The sequence below is a fragment of the Orbicella faveolata genome, unplaced genomic scaffold, assembly GCF_042242905.1.
Source record: "Orbicella faveolata isolate gen_17 unplaced genomic scaffold, um_ofav_v1 contig_14, whole genome shotgun sequence".
NCBI classification, from domain to species: domain Eukaryota; kingdom Metazoa; phylum Cnidaria; class Anthozoa; order Scleractinia; family Merulinidae; genus Orbicella; species Orbicella faveolata.
Window position 1 is genome coordinate 8,638,500 of NW_028301541.1, and position 20,917 is coordinate 8,659,416.

General features: G+C 39.2%; 2 protein-coding genes and 1 long non-coding RNA gene across 4 annotated transcripts in view; 2 read left to right on the forward strand and 1 right to left on the reverse strand.

The window, feature by feature from the left end:
- LOC110045359 (prolyl 3-hydroxylase OGFOD1-like) overlaps positions 1-12,849 on the reverse strand; it is a 14,460-nt gene extending 1,611 nt beyond the window's left edge. The window contains exons 1-14 of one of the 2 annotated variants that reach the window (XM_089286480.1): positions 12,582-12,849; positions 12,403-12,422; positions 10,838-10,986; positions 10,640-10,686; positions 9,748-9,851; positions 9,258-9,350; positions 8,428-8,454; positions 7,026-7,117; positions 6,083-6,211; positions 5,170-5,283; positions 3,868-3,947; positions 2,914-3,094; positions 2,619-2,775; positions 1,705-1,763 (exon numbers count right to left, since the gene is read on the reverse strand). In XM_089286480.1, coding sequence (XP_089142606.1) covers positions 1,705-1,763; positions 2,619-2,775; positions 2,914-3,094; positions 3,868-3,947; positions 5,170-5,283; positions 6,083-6,211; positions 7,026-7,117; positions 8,428-8,454; positions 9,258-9,350; positions 9,748-9,851; positions 10,640-10,686; positions 10,838-10,986; positions 12,403-12,422; positions 12,582-12,826 — 1,497 coding nt within the window. In that variant the 5' untranslated portion in view covers positions 12,827-12,849. Of the gene's footprint in view, positions 1-1,704; positions 1,764-2,618; positions 2,776-2,913; positions 3,095-3,867; positions 3,948-5,169; positions 5,284-6,082; positions 6,212-7,025; positions 7,118-8,427; positions 8,455-9,253; positions 9,351-9,747; positions 9,852-10,639; positions 10,687-10,837; positions 10,987-12,402; positions 12,423-12,581 lie in introns of both variants that reach the window. The other variant, XM_089286481.1, reaches the window with a different exon arrangement.
- Positions 8,382-10,162, forward strand: LOC149113810 (uncharacterized). Its single transcript, XR_016206353.1, has 2 exons — positions 8,382-8,746; positions 9,984-10,162. It is a non-coding gene; the product is annotated as an uncharacterized LOC149113810 (long non-coding RNA).
- LOC110045203 (U6 snRNA-associated Sm-like protein LSm4) lies at positions 12,712-16,287 on the forward strand. Its single transcript, XM_089286485.1, has 6 exons — positions 12,712-12,850; positions 12,941-12,982; positions 13,900-13,998; positions 14,343-14,420; positions 14,551-14,614; positions 15,195-16,287. Exons 1-6 carry the CDS (start codon positions 12,845-12,847, stop codon positions 15,350-15,352), a joined length of 447 nt encoding a protein of 148 aa, XP_089142611.1. The 5' UTR covers positions 12,712-12,844; the 3' UTR covers positions 15,353-16,287.
- The last annotated feature ends 4,630 nt before the right edge of the window (positions 16,288-20,917 follow it).

Below are 20,917 nucleotides of genomic sequence, written 5' to 3' on the forward strand. Positions count from 1 at the left end.
AATTACTGCACCTTAAACCAATGAGGAACAAACTCATTACCAATTGTGAATTGGTTTACGGGCGCTTTCCCACCCTAATAGCACGTCTCACGTGTATTTTAAGGTTGGCAAGAGTTTTTCCCGCCCTTTTTTTCCCGTCCTTTTTTCCCCGCCCTTTTTTTCCCGCCCTTGGCACTAGTTGCACGTCTTCTTGCGCTGGTTAACGGTTGCATGTTCTTTTTCTCAAACTTTGATCAGCTGAAGGGGTTATCAAATTTTTGCTGGTTATAAAAGACCAGGATGTTATTACTAACAACGGTACTATATCTACGACAGTCATTAGAAAACCGCCTCATTTATCAATCAAAATCTCTCACTAGTTGGCTTGAAATTTCAATTAACCTGTTCAGTACTAGCAAAAAAACAGTATCGAACTCCTCAAAAATTAACAGATATGTTTATCAGAAAGAAATCAACTGGGCCGGGTTGTTCGAAAGGCGGATAACGCTAACCCTGGCTGGATTAAAGGTTAACCAAAGTGTTTAATACCTCTAGTAAAAAAAATTTACTGCTTATGTTTCGTGTAGTTTAATTTGAGATTACACAAACACTGCACAAACTCAAAACTGAAGGCCAAACAATATAAACAGAAACCCTCACCGAAAAGGTAGGCAAAGTTCACACCAGCGACATAACGACATAATGGCCTAAAGACATAAATTAGTTCATGTCGCAATGTGGACATCAACATAAAAGCATAAGGAAAATATCAGTTGCTCTCCTTATGTCGTGATGTTCATACTGTTATGTTGCTATTATGTCGTTATGTCAGGATGTTTTTACTGCAAAAATAACGACAAAACGTCCTTCTTATGTCGCTGAGTTTATGTCGTTATGTCGCTAGTATAAATTAGGGTAATAAGGGATACCGTCTTCTTGTACTAAATTCCCCAAACTAACCAGCATTTATTGCAATAAGTGAGGAAGATAAGGTCTCAAACTTGCGACATTGAAAGTTCAATTTTGTTTCAATCCATCATTGATAATCTTGACGGTCTCTTTATTGGAGTTCCATCTATGAGACAGATATCTTGCGATAGTTTCTAAACAGAGTCACAATGCACTAGTGTAGAGGAAACGCGTATGTAGAATTTTAAAAACAGTAAACATGATATCCGATCGATCAATAATAGAAATACAATTTGTATGCCAAAGATAAAGGTTCGATTAAAGGTTAGAAGACTCTGCATGCTCTTTGCGAAAGAAAACAATTCTGTTGAAAAGTCTCTTCAAAATAAATAAATAAACAAATAAACAAATACATAAATAAATAAATAAATAAATAAAAACACGTATTTAATGTTCTTCACCTGAGCCGAACCTAATGACAGTTTGAGTCGACTCAAATAATTAAAAGAACGCCTGTTTGAGTCAAAAGTTGAACTTACTTCAGTCGAACCGAACTGCCACACCAAACAAATAACAGAAGCGGTCTTATTGGTCGGTGATTTTTCAAGGTGAAGTCAAAATGGCGCCTTTAGACCTTTGATCATGCGTTTGGTTCGACTCGTGTGAAGATCGGCGTTTGACCCAAACGTCGGTCTTCAGGCGTTATCCACAGCCGGCCAGGCGCGAAGAACGCCTCAGCCGCTCCAAATAAAATCAGGCGAGACCCGGGCCTTACAACAAGCTCGATATTTCCCTATAAATAAATTACATATTTACCTCTTCATCCTCCTCGCTTGTTAAATACGTGGTGTAACCACCATAATCAGTCTTCCAACCTGGAGGGTAACGATGAAAACAAATATTTATAACTGATCTAAAACTGATGATAAATAACTAAAGTACAGCCTGCTTATTTCCACGGGTGCATAGAGTTTACTTAACCAGGGCGTATTTCGTGTTTCTGTACTTGTAACTAAACCATTAGGACTGAAGTATCCGCTATCTCCCCATTAGGGTCCCTAATATGGCAATAGAGAAAACATAACTTTTGCCTAAAAACGTTTTTATAACAAGTCTTTATAAAAAGTTGAGGGTTGTCCACAAATCCGGAACAAGTTGTGAAGACATGATTGATCATCACAGTTATTTACACAGCTTAAGCAGTGGTGAAATTAAAGCCTGAAAAAATAAATCAGGCTTGAACGGGATGCGAAGCCATTCCGGAGAGTGTTCGAAGTTGGGAAGGCGCGTTCGCCTAATAACAAACCTTTCCGAAATTTCCCGAAGGTAGGATTTGCTCAAATCTCTATATTGCTACTGAATCGCGTTCAAATTATTGTGGCAACAAGGGCAAAGGCTAATGACGAGCACTTTCATGTGGCACGGCTTGTTTTCGTTGTCGAGGAAAATGAAACCCGTGAATTTTTGAACTTTGCCACCCTTGTGAGTGAACAGTTAAAAGCAACGTTTTATTTTCTCCACTTTTCTTTGACATAGAACGTTTTCACATGACGTCACGGCAGCCGTATTGGCGTTCCAAGAAAATGAAACGGCGGCCATGTTGGTGAACCAAACCAATCCTGTGGGAGTTCAACTCATTTCTTATGTAAATTCTTTTGTTCCAATAAATTTGCATGGCTGCTGGCCACGTGAGTAAAAACGCTGCATATTTCCGATTTTGTGCTCCTTACCACTTCCGCCGACGTATAACAAAGCGTCCAAAGCAAACTCCGCACCTTCTGGATCAGTGTCGTGAACTAACGTATAGCAACCGTGAGCCCAGCGTCTTATGCTACCATGGCAACAGGGGCCTCGCTCTGATGCGTCGTTTGTCTTTTGATTGGTATCCTTCAGATGCAAACAGAAGACAGCAATAATCCAATGAAACTAAGTAGCGCAATTCTTAGTTCTTTGAGGTTAGCACAAAAATTTTCAATGATTTCAGAAGAAAACGGACGTTGCCAATACATGCTTCACAGTTATTACCTTACTTCCTTGATCGTCATCATCTTCACTACTGTCGTCATCATCATCGCTGAGAGGTACATCAGCCATTTCCAATCCTGTCATTGTTCTGAGCAATTTGAACATTGGCTGCGACTGCAGTAACTTGGTCAGCTGTTGAACGATAGCCGGCGCTGCCTCCATGGCAACGTACTCAAAATGCCTGTTTAGAAATCAGTCCTTAAAATCATTAACTGTTCGCTCACAAGGGTGGCAAAGTTCAAAATTAGAATAAAATTCAGTTTTCATTGTCCTCGAATTCGGAAACAAGCCGTACTTCATGAAAGTACCCGTCCATAGCCTTCATTTAAGTTATCACACACTAGCTATAGGGCTTCATCCAGAGACGCAAACGTGAGCACCACCTTGTACAGCATAATAAACAGTACCACAGGAAAGTACTGCTCAATAGCTTTCATTTGAATGGTCACACACTAGGTTTTCATCCACAGACTTAAAAGTTAGAACCACCTTGTACATGTACAGCGTAATAAACACTCTGCATGAAAGTACCGCTCAATAACGTTCAATTGAATGGTCACACACTAAGGTTTCATCCACAGACTTAAAAGTTAGAACCACCTTGTACAGCATAATAAACACTACTACAAGAAAGTACCGCTCAATAGCTTTCATTTGCATGGTCACACACTAGGTTTTCATCCACAGACTTAAAGGTTAGAACCATCTTGTACAGCACTATAAACACTACCAACTGAAAGCACTGCTCAATAGTTTTGATTTGAATGGTCACACACAAGAGTTTTATATGTAAAGTTAAAGTCACCAGCACAATAAACCACAATATAAACTGTACTACATGAACGTGCACACAACAGAGTCTTTATCCACAACAGGAAAATGCCACAGAACCAAATAAAATCACTTTTCTCACACAATTCGATGCTGTTTCCGAAAGAGGGTGAGCAATTCTACCTTTTATTAGCTGGCCCTTGCCAATTCCATTCTACTTGGTCGTTACGCAACGCCTCCAGGACCTCTTGGTATTTATTCTCCTGTAACGAGACACCGTAAAGATCAAGATTCGATCGATTCAAATCCAATAAAAAGTACACGTAGGGTACATACATGCGTGATGTGATTGAATGAAGAATGTAAGGTGACTCAAACTGCCTAAGGAACTTTGTCTTGATCACCCCCACCCATCCCACTCGCCTTCTTTAGCAAGAAAAGTCACATCAAGGAGCTTCAAACTGTCCCCTATTCTTCTCCCGCGCCCCTTTAAAGCCTTTCTAGGTCTCCTAGATCTTCTAAATCCTAACTGTTCTGCCAGTATAAGGAATAACATCTTGCATTTGGGCCCCGTCCACACTACGCTGAAGGAATTTGAAAACGGAGGTTTCACTATGAAAACACATCAAACGTTTACCGTCCACACTACGCCGGAGAAATTTAAAAACGCATCAATCACCGGTCATTTTGTATTTGTGTTTGTGGAAAACTCGGTCAGGGAAATCACGTGATTATCGCGACTTCATCGTTTACGAAAAGCTCCGTTTTCAAAATGTTTTCCGTCCACACGAAAAAGAAAAGGCGGCGTTTTCAAATTCCTCCGGTTTGAAGAGCGTTTTCGAAACGCTCCGTTTTCGTGACGGATTAGTGTGGACGGTAGACTTAACCGTAGACATAAAGCTGCATTTTCAAATTTCTCCAGCGTAATGCAGCCGCTGCGTAAAATAATTAAGACGAAATCCGATAGAAAATCAAGCAATTTCAGGTTTTAGTGGACAAAAATCTTTTACCAGAATAATTTTAAGTATTTTACTGTCATTTTTACATTTTCTTAACGCTAAATACATATATAATTGCCTGAAATAACACCGAAAACAATTTCCCATGGGAACGAGAGAAAATAAATTTCAAAGTTCAGAGAACTTGTGCAAACACAGGTAAAATTTCATCATCAGTTTTATTTCACCAGTACTTTCAAGTGTTTCATATGAAGTTCAACATTCGTTTTCGACGTTTGGTGTTGCTAGAAACGATTTTTTTTGAGAAGATATTTAAAACAGTCGTACAGAAGTTTGCAATACGATGTAAATAATCTTGGTACTAGGTTTTTGTCCACTTGTTACTCGAACTTCTGGTGGATTCCGTCTTAAACTCCTCGCCCTCGTTTTCTACGAGCGATAGTCAACCCGGCTGCACCTCTTCAACAATCTGCTCGTAAAAACCTCGGGCTAGTCGTCTAACTGTTAAAAAGCGACAACTATTTACCAGAAGAAACTCTTGTAACTGTATTTCAGATTCGTCTTTAAATCGCGTTCTTATGTCTTTGACCACTCCTGTATCCAGGTACATTGGATTGACCCAATCAACGAGCACGTCATCCTGAGTACCAAAAAAAAAAGCAGACACCAGAAAGAAATGAGACCTGATATGACAAATACATGTATTCGCCCTAAAAAAAAAAGGTATGGAACGGCCGTTGTAACACAAGAGCAGTCCAGGCCGGATATTTTTCGTCATAAAATGTAGAAGAAAGATACCACGATTTACATCAAAGACAAAAACGTATTTTTTTCTCTCTCTCTCTCTTGGTCGAATCGGAACCATTTCCCTTACAGTTTTTGGGAAGTACGAGTGGAGGCGCGGTCGTCCCCGGAACGAGCGGTCCGGGTTCGAGCCCTGGCCGAGGACATTGTGTTGTGTTCTTGGGCAAGACACTTGACTCTCACAGTCCCTCTCTCCACCCAGGAGTATAAATGAGTACCGGCGAATTGTTGGGGAAACCTAACAAATCAGTTGCGGGGGAGTGACCTGCGATGGACTAGCATCCCGTCCAGGGAGAGTAGAAATACTCCTAGCCGCTTCATGCTACAGAAACCGGGATAAACTCCGGCAGCTATGAGCCAGTCGGCTCCGAGGCTTAATTTTATTTTTTTATTTTATTTTTGGGAAGCCCAAGATCAGGATTTCCGTATTAGTGTGCACGCTTCTCTGACCTGTAAAAGCATAAATTGTAACCAAGACAAATTGGTTGGCCGGCACTCATTTTTTCCGGTAAGTTTAAATACAACTACATATCATTCCACGCGCGCTCGTGGAATAATTGTTAACTGTGTACTCAGATAAGTCTACAGCACGACCGTACAACTTATTGCAAAGAGGGCTGTTATAGCTTAATTACCTCCAAGGCACAAGGTTTAAATGATTTAGGGCGTGGCTCTTGATAGGGAACAGGCCTCTCGATGTTATCACCATGGAGCCATCCACTGATTGACAGCCGTGTTTTATTAAGCGATAACACTTCAGCGACCTAAACTGGGTTAAATAAAACTGGTAAGAAACTGGTTAAACGGGTATTCATCTAAGCAAACCTGAACAAACTTGATTAGTTTGCACCACTGGACAGCCCACTGGACCATAACTGACGGCTCGCTGATACCACATCATGGAACGATGCCACTTCTCATGTGGAGCAATCTAATGTTTGGTCGGAGCGAACTTCCTTTGTAGCGATCACACACTATGTAGTAACGTGACCGTAATTCTAACTAAGGTAGGAAACACAACTTTCTTGAGACTGATTTTTGTTTACTTGCGATGACTTGTGATGGGTGTGACTGAGGCCACCCATGTACAAATGGATCGCAAATCATTCGAGTTTTTGCCAGTTTGAAACAATTTTAAAATCCGTTTATTTCGAACTCATTTTGTGCTATAAGCCAGCCAGCAATATAAAATCGACATTTTTGTTGGTGTTGTTGTTGTTTAAACTTATGTGCACTCTGTCGCAGGGCATAGAGGAGTCATTAACATCAAAAAGCAGCGATCAATGCAGTTTACAAATGTTTATAAGTAATTTTCATAGTCAGGCCCAATTTCGCTCGGGTGTCCGCTTACGAGAGCTTAAAAGCAAATGGAAAAACTTAATCGTAAGCCCTCAAAGTGTCCGCGGCTGCATACGGGAATGAGTAAATACAGAGTCTGTATGGGAGTTCAAACACGGTTTTGTGAAGGCGGTCGTAACTAGAGCTGTCCGCTTTCGGAGAGTGTCCGTTAAGAGAGCTTCCCCTGTATATACACAGTATTGACTTGAAAGAATACACACCAACTTTCAATTTACAGACCTGATGGAATGAAACAGGAGTCACTTCAAAGAACACTAAGGAATTCCGCTGAGGAACCAGTGAAGTTGTTATCTGATCTGGTTGGCCATGTTCTGTTCATTGTATGGGAACAGGCATGCCAATATTAATGGAACTCACAATAGAAAACAGTAACTCAGAACAGAAATCTAATACAAAACACTTGGAGAAGTCAATAAGTTTATAGATACTTGCGTAACAACGTTTGTACTTGTCTGTTCGGCCCAATACTGATTAGCGTAATTCCGAAAGAAATAATGGACCCCACATCGTTACAAAAATGTGACCCTTTTGAAAGTAGCGATAACATTTCACGGTTGTTAGCAATTTCAAAACGTAGTCTGTGACTCTTCAAAACCCACGATTTTCCCATTCATGTGAATTCAAGAGAAATAGCAGGCCCAGCAAGCTGAAACAAAATAATGATAACTTGATACAGCTAGTACTTGCTTAAAATGACCCTTATTGAAGGTGATAGAAACTATTACTCAGTTTGGTAATCATAAAAAAAAATTCAGTCAGATTTATCCCTTTGTTCCTCTATCATTCTGTTCTAATCGAGATAGATCAGCTAACATGTGATACTCGTTTAAGATACCCAGAACTACTAAGACATGTGGTTAGCTGTAACCGGTTTGAACTGCAAATTCAGACAAAAGTTTTAAAAGAAGAAAGCTGTGACCCTCTGTGAAAGGTATCGGTTACTTTTGGAACTTTAAGGCAACACAGTTCTCCTCCCTCCTCTTCCTGCAACAGGTCTCATGTAGGTATGTTTTACGCTTTCTTCTCAGACTCATTAATAATTCATCAAGTTAAAACAAAGAAAAGATTCACAACCATGAAGGAGGTTTGGATACCCTGTCTTAATTAGCATAGATTTTGATGATTTTACTTCTCTGTTTACTTCTTGGTTTTTGTTTTGATTGAGAAGATATATCAAACACTCAAGACAGTGTTTCGACGGCTACCCAAACACCCCAAATTTCGTTAAAAATACTCTGCGGTGCGTCATATAAATTTTCAACTCTCTTCTCGGTGTTTGGATATCCCTATGAAACACTGTCCCTTCTGTTTGACATATTGCATGAAATCTCTTGAACACAGCCTTCTGTATCCCACCAATCAGTAAATCTATCACATATAGGGTTCAAAGAAAAAGCGACTATGATGTAACAGCCCAAAAAGCATTCTCACTTAAGCCCCCAAACATTCCTCTAGTAAAGTTTTTCAGTCTACAGCTTAAATTTCCTATTTGAAAGGAGAATCCAATAGCCACTGACTGCAAAATTCACTAGCCCGGCCATTGGACATAACCTTCTTTGCATGCTGCATAATTCATTATTATTATTATCATTGTTAAATAAATATCATTGTATGTACTCACCATCTGTACAAAAGAGATCAAGGCTTCCTGAAAGTAAACATATGTAAAAAAGAAAATTGTAAATCTTATTGAGGTTTATGGTCAAAAGGTCTACCATGAGCCTCCAGGGAGTACATGTATAAGTTTTGTTGCACAGGTTTGATCATTTTGTGCCATGATTTCTATGATCTTTAGTAGTGTATACTACATTGTATGTATATTGAAAATGTGACCAATTTGTTTTCTTTCAAAGATTGTGGCGAGTCCTTTTGAGCAAAGTCTTTGAAGATCCTTTAAGATCTGCAAGGATCTTGGTCAAGATCTTTGAAGATTAGATCCAGTAAGTTTCAAATATTCTTAAGACTCTTGACCAAGATTTATGACAATCTTGATTAAGATCCTTAATGCTGCTGTGCCAACTGCTATCCTAAACTTTCCTGGGAAGATTTTCAGCAGGATTGTCAACTTAATAGCTACTCAAAAAAATTGTCACTCAAGTATTTTGAGCAAGAACACTAGAATTTAATCTCTTTAATTTTCTGTCACGTTCAACCTCTAAGTTTTGATTGCCATTTCGATAAAAAATTTCCATTTGATGTAGAATTGAAAAATCCATATGGTACATGTAGTCTCTGATTGGTAATTACGGGTTTGTATTAATTAAAATGAATTTTTACCAAAAAGGAACAACCATGTGATAAGTCATGAGTAATGATTGGCTTTAGGTCCAATCACTTTTAAACAGTAAGAAGAAAAATGCATGTTAGAAAATTTACATATTAGAAATCATCATGACCAAAATGTACACTGTCTCTTGTATTTTACTGAAACATTCTACACAAAATACCTACCACCATCCTTTTCTTCCCAGTCAGGTGGAACGAGATAATATATGTATGCAATGCGTCTTCCTTCCAGTTCATCGTCATGACACAAAAGGACATCTTTAATTATCACAAACAGAAATGTTCATTTACTAACTACAAACTGAAGTTCTTTGTCAGGACAATCATTTATTAATAATTTCCCACTACATGTATTCTATCATCACAAAACTAAAAATAGTGGCATTTTGTCTCTGCTATACATTGTATAGCAGGGACAAAATACCACTAGCTATCAAAGTATCTTCTACTGTGCACTAGATGAGTCCAGTCTAATATAGGCTAACCTGAGCATGTTTTCCACAGTAGTTCCCATAGGAAAGAATATTAGCTCATCACAGGTAACCCCTGGGAGAATTTTGCTCTGATTGGCCTCAGTGTTTTGGAAAGAGTGGAGTCAACTATTGTGCAATGACATCAACGTCAAAACCTTGATTTGACACCATCTTTTAATTACCTGTGTGCTCATATTTAGCACAGGACACGTCCACTTGATCAGTCAGATCAACAAAACCGGTCATCTCATGAAGCCATACTCTGAAGTCATTGTATAAAACATTCCTGAAAGAATTTTAAAATGTTAATACAGTAGAATGAAACTTGTTTCAGATAAAACTATTAAATGTCAAAAGGACCTAAACTGGTGCATTTCCTTCCAGGTGTCTTAAATAAATATTATTTACTCCATTGCAGACCAGTGGTGGAAACATAGGTGCTTAAAAAGGGGTTCAAGTAAAGATAGGCCCCTCTGATGGCTCAGAAAGAGGATTCACAAGGAAAGAGAGTCCTTTTGATTTCTATTCTCTAACAAAAGGGATATAGGACACGCTACCTTTTAAGATATTGAGACAAAGAAATATGACAAGAGATAATGTTTTGTTTTACAATTGGCACCTCTTAGGGGTGAAAAAAGTTCAAGCCATGTCCACAAAGCAGGATCTTGGTATCTCTTAGCCTAGGGGTTCTTGTCAAAATTTCAGATGAGCACCCCTTTCCTTTTTATATAGGAGTGCCCCCAGGGATATAAGAGAGTTCTCTATCCTTGGTTGGACACTTGGGGAGGAAGGAAGCACTGCTAGATTGATCACTGAAGGTCTAATTACCTGAAGGTCTAATATACAGGTATACAGTCACATACTCTTTTAAAAAATATCACAAGTCATGCATACACACACTCGTCAAAACTTTCCACCTGACCTTTCCTCCAGCCACTTCCTTATCTTTTTCGATACAAGACACCTAACTAAGGGGAGCTATGTTTGTATTTACTGGTAGCCAGTCAATTTATCTGTCACATACATTGTATACACGTAAGTTGCATAATAAGTTATTATAAAAGCTCTTAATACCTCATAGAAGCAATACTTGACTTGGTTGATTTCTTTAGGTCATCACTCTATAATTTGAAAATCAATGACAGAAAACCATGTTGAACATAATTTTTTAAGCATAATTTGTGAAATCAGGGTTTAAAAAAAATCACTAATATATCTGAGCAATTTAAGAAATGCATACTTGAAGGGTTTCCATGTGACATTTAATATTACCTGATGGAATTTGTACAAGTCATTTGACTTCTCATAAAACTTGAACTGAAGGAGATCTTTCTCTAAACTCTTTAAAAACTCCTCGTCTGAGATAAAGTTAGGAAGAAAACAGCACTTGAATGGTTCTGTGTGCAGGATGCATCCATTCTCTGAACAAGACAACATTGAAAAGGAAATGCTTACTTATTAATTAAAAGAATGTCTGGCTGTCTGATCTAAAATAAGCTAAGGTATCATAGTTTGGGTCAGGTATGAAATAGCATTTAAAATGTCATGTATGTTATGCATCAGTCAATTCCAGCAGTGCATATCCCCCCCGGGCTAACCCCCGGGCATTAGCATTTTTTTTTTAAAATGGGCAAATTCCCTGGGGTGGGGACACATAAGCTGTCTAAATGCCCGGGGTGGGGACGGAAAAAGAGGACAAATGGCCAGGCCCCGGGATCGTCGCCTTCCAACACCTCTGCAGTCTTATTTATTAATCAGTGAATAAAACGTTCAACTGTTCAGTCTTTTAATGCAACGGTAAGACTTCATGGACAACGGTAGGTGTTAGTTGATTTTGATTATATTTATTTCTTTATATTGTGTTTTTTTATTAACAGTTTTCAAGATCTGTCTTGAAGATCGCATCATTTGAATTCGCAAACCACTTTCATGAATTTAAAAAATGCTAGACTAGTTTTGAATGCGAAATGCGAAATAGTCGTGTTCATGTCAGTGATTGTTTTGTGATAAACAAAATATAGTTCACCTTGTCGCTTATATTTATATGCTTACAAGTAATTAAGAAATATCTAAAATTGAGAAAACATACCTTTAAAAACATCTACAAGTTTCTCTAGTCCATGACGGATAAGCCATTGTTCGACAAACGCCTCGTCTTTTCCGATGAACTCATCCATGGCACTTTCAAAAACATGTGTGTCAAATGCCCAAGGGTCGCCCTGGGGTACGCAAATGCCCAGCCCCCGGGCCGCAATAAAATTGTGAATACCCCACCCCCGGGACTGACAACGTGAGCAAATGCCCTGCGGTTGCCCGGGGGGGGGGGGGGGGAATGGGCACTGCTGGAATTGACTGATGCATTAGACTACATGTACGTGTGCAATAAACTGAAGTAAGTTTCAAGTGTGCCACACATACCTTACAAACTTTTTCTCTGGACATCTAGATCTATAAAATTACTTAAAATGGGGCTATAATTTGAGATACAGTGCTCATACTAATATTCTAACTACATGTAGTATAACACGATTCCTTCCTGAATGGCACATGAATTTCAACTACAAGTGAAGCCTAGAACAGAGGGGAGTAGAGAGGGTATATTTCTTGTTCCAATTGGTTTTGTTTCTCTTTTTGTTGTGCACTGCCATAACTTGATAATATGGGCATTTTACTTTGAGTAAAGCCTGGGACAACAAGAGGGAAGTTGTAAGATTTGTAGAAACTCAGTTTTGCAGAATAACTGAACCTTACGTTAGCTGTTCCACATTCATTTATAAATTAGAGCACGGGTTGACATAGGAATAACAAAGTTATAAACATCTGCACCCTTTACATACCATTAAAACCCTCTTGATTCCTGCAGGAAGAAAAACAAAGGTATACTGATATTATAATTCTGCTGTTATGTAAGACTTACATGTAAGACTTAGCTTAATTATTATTATTTTTTTTTAAATCTGCTTTAAGCTTAAATTTGTTTAAATCTCTTCATTTCTACTACGTACTATGTACGAACCTAAAAGCTTTGGCAAATTTCGCTTTAAATTCTTCTTCTAAGAAATACCGATTTAACAGATCAATATTGGAATCATTCTTTTGCTGTTTGAAACTTTTAGATGATGAGCCCAACGACCCATCTTTTCTTTTCTTTGATGACATTATGAACGAGCGCAGAGAACTGCAGTTTGTGACAGGCGTTCCAAGAAAATCATCAAGCTCGGTTACCAAGTATGACTGTGTAACCTCGCTTTCGACGTACATTTTGCGACAAAATTCAACATGGTGGTAAGTCTGGGTTAGAATTTCTGATAGTTATGTTATGACCTATTTTCTGACTGTGTTTCCACTCAAACTCTTTGCTTTAATTTATTTTAGCTACCTCTTTCGCTTTTACGGACGGCGCAAAACCATCCCATGGTAAGTGCTTGTCACAATTTTCATGCGGAATAATTTTGTCTACATGGCGAGGATACGTTTTAAAACAGTTCTTTATGTAAGCGACCGTTAAACCCTGTCTTTCTTAAGCTCGAAATATTAATTCTCCTTACTAGTCACATAAACTCCCTTTAATGCCGGTTCTGAGAATTTGACTCGCCACCAAATGTACTCAAAACTAGCAGTTAATGAACGAATAAGACTTACAACAAGCTAAGTACATGTGGCTTTTTGCTTGCGTTATGAAGAACGACTCGTTGACAAGTGTTATTGGGAATTCGAGGATTAAAATCTGTTCTGCAAATTTTTGATATAATTATGAAGAGCATTTCTGAGTGATTGTGCTGCAAAACTTGAATTGTAGAACAAGATATGGACTATAAATGATCCTAAACTTTGGATCAGTACATAAACTTGTACCATAAAATGGAGTGACATTCATTTTAATTTGTGACTCTGTTTCTCTTGGACATACATTTCAATGACATTATGTCAGGCACAGAGGGCATGGTGGCCTCATGGTCAGTGTACTTGATTCTGAGCGGTCCAGGTTTGAGCCCTTTCCGGGGTCATAGTGTTGTGTTCTTGTGAAAGGAACTTAACTCTCACAGTGCCTCTCTTCACCCAGGTGTATAAATGCGTACAGGTGAATTTAATGCTGGGGTAGCCCTGGGAAGATCTAGCATCCCATGCAGGGGGGAATAGAAATACTCCTAGTCACTTCATGCCACAGAAACCAGGATAAGCTTTGGCCTAATGGACCACGTGACTCATATGCAAACTTTACTATGTCTGAGGCACCTCGACTAATCCAAAAAAATAAATAAATTACAGACTTTATTTTCTGATATATGAATGTACAATTTTGACAATGGCAGAACTTTTCTTATTTTTCACAGCTGGTAGAGCTGAAGAATGGAGAGACATACAATGGACATCTTGTAAGCTGTGACAACTGGATGAACATAAATCTAAGAGAAGTCATTTGTACTTCCAGAGTAAGTTTCTTCCACAGCAGCTACAGTTGCTGCCCTTGTCTGTATTTAAATTATGTGTATCCTTGCAAATATTCGCTGAAATGTCATTGCATACATTAAGTGCAATTTTGCAGGGGTTTGATTAAGGGCCAGGCACAGGGCAAATTGACCAGCTGTGAGGATGACTTTGCTGACCTGGTTTGACCATCTAGCGGAAAGTTTTTCTTATAAAGAAGTTCAATTCCAAACATGTTGCCCGCCTGTGAAAACCAGTTGCCCCCTCGCTGAAAATGTTTTATAAAACTCTTTTTGTCATGCTTTGATGGCCTTTTGTTAAGTAGATGACCTCTGTTTTCTCCTTTCAGGATGGAGACAGGTTTTGGAAGATCCCTGAATGTTATGTCAGGGGTAGCAACATAAAATATCTTAGGATTCCAGATGAGGTATGAATAGATTAATGAATAGAATCATCATCCTTTGCTATTGGGTATCGCTAATGTTGAAAGGTTTTGGCCTTGACTCATAACCAAAATCTACTCCGTGAAGCTAACATCTTTGGCATCTTGCATGTAGGTTATTGACATGGTGAAAGACGAAATGGTAAAACAAGGAAGAAGCAGAGGCACAGGAAGACCAGGTATGACAAATTACCGGACACCTGCATTTTAAACCCTTACTTTGCCTCCAAAGAAGGTCACAGGGCAAATATAACATGAAACTACACGTTCTGCTAAATACTTTCATTTTAGTGGTCACACTTTAGCCAAGGATTTCATCCACAGACTTAAATGACACAATTAAACCACCTTGTACAGCATAATAAACAGTACCACATGAAAGCACTGCTCAAAGCTTTCATATGAATGGTCACACACTAGGGTTTCATCCACAGACTTAAACGTTAGAACAACCTTGTTCAGCACAAACAGTTCCACATGAAAGTTCTGCTCAATAGCTTTCACTTGAATGGTCACACACTAGGGTTTTATCCACAGACTTAAACGTTAGAACAACCTTGTTCAGCACAAACAGTGCCACGTGAATGTACTGCTCAATAGCTTTCATTTGAATGGTTACCCTATGGTTTTGTATATTATGAGTCTACAAAAAAGCTACAGAAGGCATTCCTGTGAAGATAGCATGGGTAAAAAAATCCCATATGTTCTGATTCCATACAAGTGCTAGTTTTCATAGGTTTAAATTTGTTTCATCATTAGGGCGTGGTGGTCGTGGCGGAGGTGGAGGCCGAGGAGGTCATAGTGGAGGAGGCGGTGGTGGAGGGGGCAGAGGAGGCTCATTCGGTGGACGAGGGGGTGGAAGAGGGGGTGGAGGAGGGGGTCAGAAGAGAAACAGAGATGATAGTGCTGGAAAGTAACTTAACACATCAGTGATGTAAATAGCTTTGTTATATACATGTGTAACCTCAAGGTCAAAATACAGAAACTGTGTAAGCCTTGTCGTCTGTTGACTCAAGCCACACGGCACAGGAGCCTTGCAGAGTCTGATTACTCTGCTAAAAACGTCTGGGTAACAAGCTCAACAGTGCTGTTAGAGGTGACAGTTGAACTGACCAAGCACTGAACTGTCAATAAAACATACAAGTTCAAAGTCCTGTAAGACTGCTATACATGTGTGTTCCTGACAGTTTCCTTTTATTCTGTGAGTGAAGTTATTTTTATTTGCTAAATAGACATTAACATGAAGGTTCGCATAAGTTCGACGTACAGATAATGTTAGATAGCACCTTTCCTTCATTATAATTGCAAAACTCTTATAAACAAATTTGGATATAAGAATATATGTGTAAGATTCTCGAATGAATATACTTTTTGCTATGTCGTTTGTGTCGCATTTAGAAAGTTTATAGAGTAGTGCGAGGCTGTTAAAAGTCCCAACTAAGGTTCGACTCCTTATATAACTGGATGACCGGCTTGGGTAAAAAGTGACCGGGGTCCCCTTTCTCGAAAGTCCCGGTAACTTTACTTATCCGAAGCCATGTTTTCAACAAATTGACGGCAGTTTTTTGTGTGTCTGTCCTGTTATTGATCATGAATTTCGTCATAACATTGTTAAAGTACTGTAGCTGTGAATCCATGAGGGAATAGCTCAGTGGATTCGCAGACTACTTTGACAATGTTATGACGAAATTCATTGTCAATAACAGGACAGATGCATTAAAAGCTGACATCAATTTGTTTTTTACGAGAACAAATTGTCAAATTGTCCACTCTCGCTCGTTGATGCATCGCATAAATGATAAATTCATGTGTCTGTCCGCTTAATGACAATAAAAATTAGCCAATGAACGCACCAGAATTTCTGTAGTTATCGTAAAATAAGCCACTGACTCCCGTGCCGCCTGTAACCGGCCATGACGAGCGTTGGCCTTTGTTCCACTTCTGTCATTATCACCTTTGACCAAAATTGGCATCACTTATACTCCTTTGTGAAATATTTTTTAACTCGAGAGGATGATGAGATGAGGGAGGGGAGGGTGGAGGGGGTTGATGAAGGCATGGCCCCTCATCTGATGGTTATTATAAGCTTCTCCCAGTTGCCATTTACAACCTGGTCTAAATGTTTCTGTTTCTGTCTTATAACTTAGCTAAAGACCGTAGCCATCGATTTTCATTTTGAGGAAAAACAAAATCTATTTATGAGCTGTGCATTAAATCAAACCAGCAAAAAGATTGGACAGGAAGCCGACTCCTCAGACCCAGTCCACAGTACACCGGAGAAATTTGAAAACGCAGCTTTATTTCTACGGTTAGTCCTACCGTCCACACTAATCCGTCACGAAAACGGAGCTTTTCGAAAACACTCTTCAAACCGGAGGAAAATGAAAACGACGCCTTCTCATCAGTTCGTGTGGACGGAAAACCATTTGAAAACGGAGCATTTTGGAAAACGACAGCGTCACGATAATCACGTGATTTTCCTGACAGAGTAAATCCAAAATGGCGGGTGATTGTTGCGTTTTTAAACTCCTCCGGCGTAGTGTGGACGGAAAACATTTGCTGCGTTCTCAGAGTGAAACCTCCGTTATCAAATTCCTCCGGTGTATAGTATGGACGGGGCCTTAGCATAGGCTTGCCAAAAGACCGTAAGACTTTGAGGACATTCTCCATCGTCTCTGAAAGTTTCCTTACATTGGTCAGCTAGAAAGGTCCGTGTTACTGAGGCAACAAGGGATCATATTCATGACTGGTTTTTAGGATGGGCCTATAACCTTGGAAAAACAAAAAGAAGAAAGAAAACTCTACAATTTAACTGGATGTATTAAAGGAGCTGTGACACGGTTTGCGCATTTTGAAAAGTTTAGCCTAAATTTTCAAATTCCTTTTTTGTAATCCGTGTCAATCTCCTCCATCCTTAGCCATCCTTGTTTCCTTATGGTTTATTATTGTCTCTTCAGTTTTTTTTCTATCTTTGTAAATTATTATTCCCAGGTTTTCTTAAATTTAAAGTTAATTTTGCATGAGGCCAAAATAACTGACACAAAATGTATTTTCCGCTGGTATGTAAGCAATTCTTTCCAGGAGTTTCAGTGGCACCTTTTGATTGGCTGTTGCATACCATATATTCACTAGCACGAGGTGCTTCTTTCTCTCTCGCGCGCTCCAGTTGCCGACGTGTTTGCCCTTCGTTTTACTCGCTGTAACGTCCGACTCGGAATCTAACGTTGAGAGAAGGAAAGAGAAAGAAACACCAGAGAATCCTAAACCTCAAAGTTGAGAGCTGATGGACGAAGTATTTTCCTTATTCAAGGGATATCTTAACACACAACTCGAAGCCCAGGGAGAGCTGATAGAAGATCAGTCTGAAATAGAGAGGTCCGTTTCAGAATTTAAATTCAAGGGTAATAGAAAGCAGTTTGAGGTGAATGCCAAACTAGAAAACCTTCTTTCCCGAATAAAGACCAGTGCTGATGACCCCGCTCAAGTACATAGTTTGTCTCAGGAAGCACAACAAATCATTCAAAAGAGGCTGAAGATAATAAAGATTGCTGATCGCAGCAAAGACCGCTGGCTAGTGGTTCAAGAATATAAGTCGGATGACATCGTCTCAAACTCCGAAGACGAAAATCGCCTCAGGAAGGCGAAGAATGCTGCGGACAAAAAGAGGAAGGATTCCGACAAGTCTAAGCCGGGTACTTCTACGCGAATTAAGTCTGACGGTGATAATCAGCTTTTTCGCGGTAATATTTTTCCTTTCTCTGTTTTATTTTGTTATTTCTCATGAGGTTGGAATGCCTGAGGATCCAGCCATCAAACAGTGTTGGTTGTTTTGTATTGCATGTAAGAGGAAAGTAATTTAAGTTAGTTTGAGCAGAGCGAATTAGAACGTAAATATCGTGACTGAGCTTCTTTAACCCTTAAAACTGACAGAAAAAGAACCTAATGTCTCGATTGGAACAAGAGGGCAGAGGGGCTACAACAGTCCCGCAGAATTAGGGGCTCAAAGTTATTTTCAAAGAGAAACAGTCAGGGCAGAAGATAGAAGATCCCACCCGTCGCTTGCGGGGGTAATTGCTGGCGAGCCTTAGCGAGACAGCAGCCTATTCTTGCCAATAGCGGGAAAAATTCAAAATTTTTGTCGGATGTAAGATTGCAAGCATGCGCAGTCGATTGTTTTTTATTATCCAGGGTATCGAAGATCATTGTCTATCAGGTGGACTGGGTACTAGCGAGGGTTCAAGTGGCGGCCATATTGCTACAAGTTGCACCTTGCACTGTGTCATTGTCGTTTTTTCTTTTTTGAATAATATTTGGGCAGCTTTCCGTCGCGAGTTGGTTGTTTAGTTTTCAAGGGAAGATATTTTTCATTTCTAAGTTGCTCTGTCGCGCAGTTTATTGTTACTTTCCTCCCTTTCTTCGGAATTTAACTCAGGGTTACTATGGAAAACCTGGAAAGTCATGGAATTTTTATATAATTTCATTTTCAGGAATGGAAAGTCCTGACATTGAAGTTTGGGTCATGGAAAGTCGTGGAAAAGCAATAAACTTACTGAGAATGAACAGGCTAAAAAATATCAAAAGTTTGAAAAACAGCAGACAAGTCAGGAAACCAGATAATTCCAGTAAAACAATTAACACTAGCATGCATTTAGTGCGTCATAATGTGGGAAAATACCTTAAATAATAGACTGTTTTGAGAACAACTGCTTAACATAAGTCAGGGAAAACTCGGAAAGATCATGGAAAAGGTCAAGGAAAGTTCTCCACCATACACATTTTGGATTTATAACATTTTTTCACGTCAACAAGAATTTTCTAATCGTTGCTGTATTTGATAATGTCTTTGGAAATATTCTTTCTTGATGAATGAGTTAGAGGTAAAGTTTATACTATTTTCTCTCCTACTCCTGGAACCTCGTAAGCACATGCAAATTTGAATTCTGATCTTATACACAAACACAATTCACAGGATGTGTGTTCACTCAGTTTTAATCAACCTATACTACATCGAAACTAATTTTCTTTCATACACAAGTACGGAGATAAGATATAAGCCCCATTTACATGCGCTAAAACAGCACGGCACGGCACATAATTGGCAACATGTTGCCCATTTTCGGGCACGGCACTCCAAATTCTCCTCGTGTGAACGTAACGGTTCCAAATGAAATGTGGCACCAGTGCCTAAAATTGTTGGGGTGCAGAGTCTACCTCTGGGAGGCACGGGTAATCGATGCGCCGTGCAGAGATTTACGTTCGTTTAAATGATCACCCGTGAGGTTCCAGGTCTTTTTGTCATAAATCTATCCCTGGCGCATGCTTAACTCTCACAAAAAAAGGCAGGAGAAGAGATGCAAACACGTTCCTGTTCGGCAAAAAAACACCAGTAAAAAGGGTGGAATGAGCTGGCCCAACAAGGCCACACGCTTAGCATTAGCAGCTCGGCGTATTATGTATGGTCTCTCGCCTCGTTATTTTATTTTCTATCTCGTTCAAAATAAATTGAAATGTTTCTCTAGTAGTCCGGAAATTTTCAACAAGTACCAATCTCATAACGCACAGGACGGGCCTGTTTTTTTTTTTCTTTTTTTTTTTTTTGAATTCAAAGTCCAGAGGAATAAATTAAAACTGTAAGCAATATAAATCTCAGCTCAAGTCCAATTCTGTAGACTACTTTTCAATTATGTTAGGTTCTTGAAAAAAGTAAATAAATAACTGTAGCGTCGGCGGTACTTAAAACGGTTGCGAGATTATGGATATCTTGAAGTTGATAATTAACACTTAATGACTGGTCCCGAGGGGAACAGTGAATTTTGTTCCCCGAGAATCTCCGTGTTCCCCTCAACTTCGTCTCGGGAAACATTGAGATTCTCGGAAAGTTCACTGATAGCTGAGAAATCGCCGAAGATTTAACTGAGAACCGACAGTTCCAGCAACCCTATTCAGCCCCCTCTCATTGTAATCGGTCAAAACAGAACATAGGAAAGTCATACGAACACGTGATGACGTAAACTCATTCGGGGAAATCCCTTTGTTCTTGTTTATCACCTAATCACCAAAAACGAAACGTGACTTCCTCATTAAATTAAAACAGGGGAATCCCTCCGTTCTTGTTTATTAGCTAATCACCAAAAACGAAACGTAAGTTGCTCAGTTAACCAATATCAGGGGAATCCCTTATTTAAGAAGGTATTTATCACCTATATCACATGATAACCTATTTATCACTTATATCACATGATAACTCACAGGTTTAATTGTCATCGCCATGAATATTGCTAACAGCGCTCACGGTGAAAAGAGGATAACTGTGAAACCCCATCGCCAATTCCAAAATAATAAGGAAAGCTAAATGACTGGCCAACTCTTGTGACATTGCAAACAACTTCTGAGAATAACGTGACACATCTGAGTCAGCTTGGAAATATTTCAGTTTTCAGAAGAAGAAGAAGAAGAAGAAGAAGAAGTATACAGATTGTTAT

What these genes read in the sequence shown, in the direction of transcription:
- LOC110045203 (XM_089286485.1), top strand. An exon ending in CGGCGCAAAACCATCCCATG is followed by an intron (nt 12,983 to 13,899) that starts GTAAGTGCTTGT and finishes TATTTTTCACAG; the next exon opens with CTGGTAGAGCTGAAGAATGG. An exon ending in CAGAGGCACAGGAAGACCAG is followed by an intron (nt 14,615 to 15,194) that starts GTATGACAAATT and finishes TTTCATCATTAG; the next exon opens with GGCGTGGTGGTCGTGGCGGA.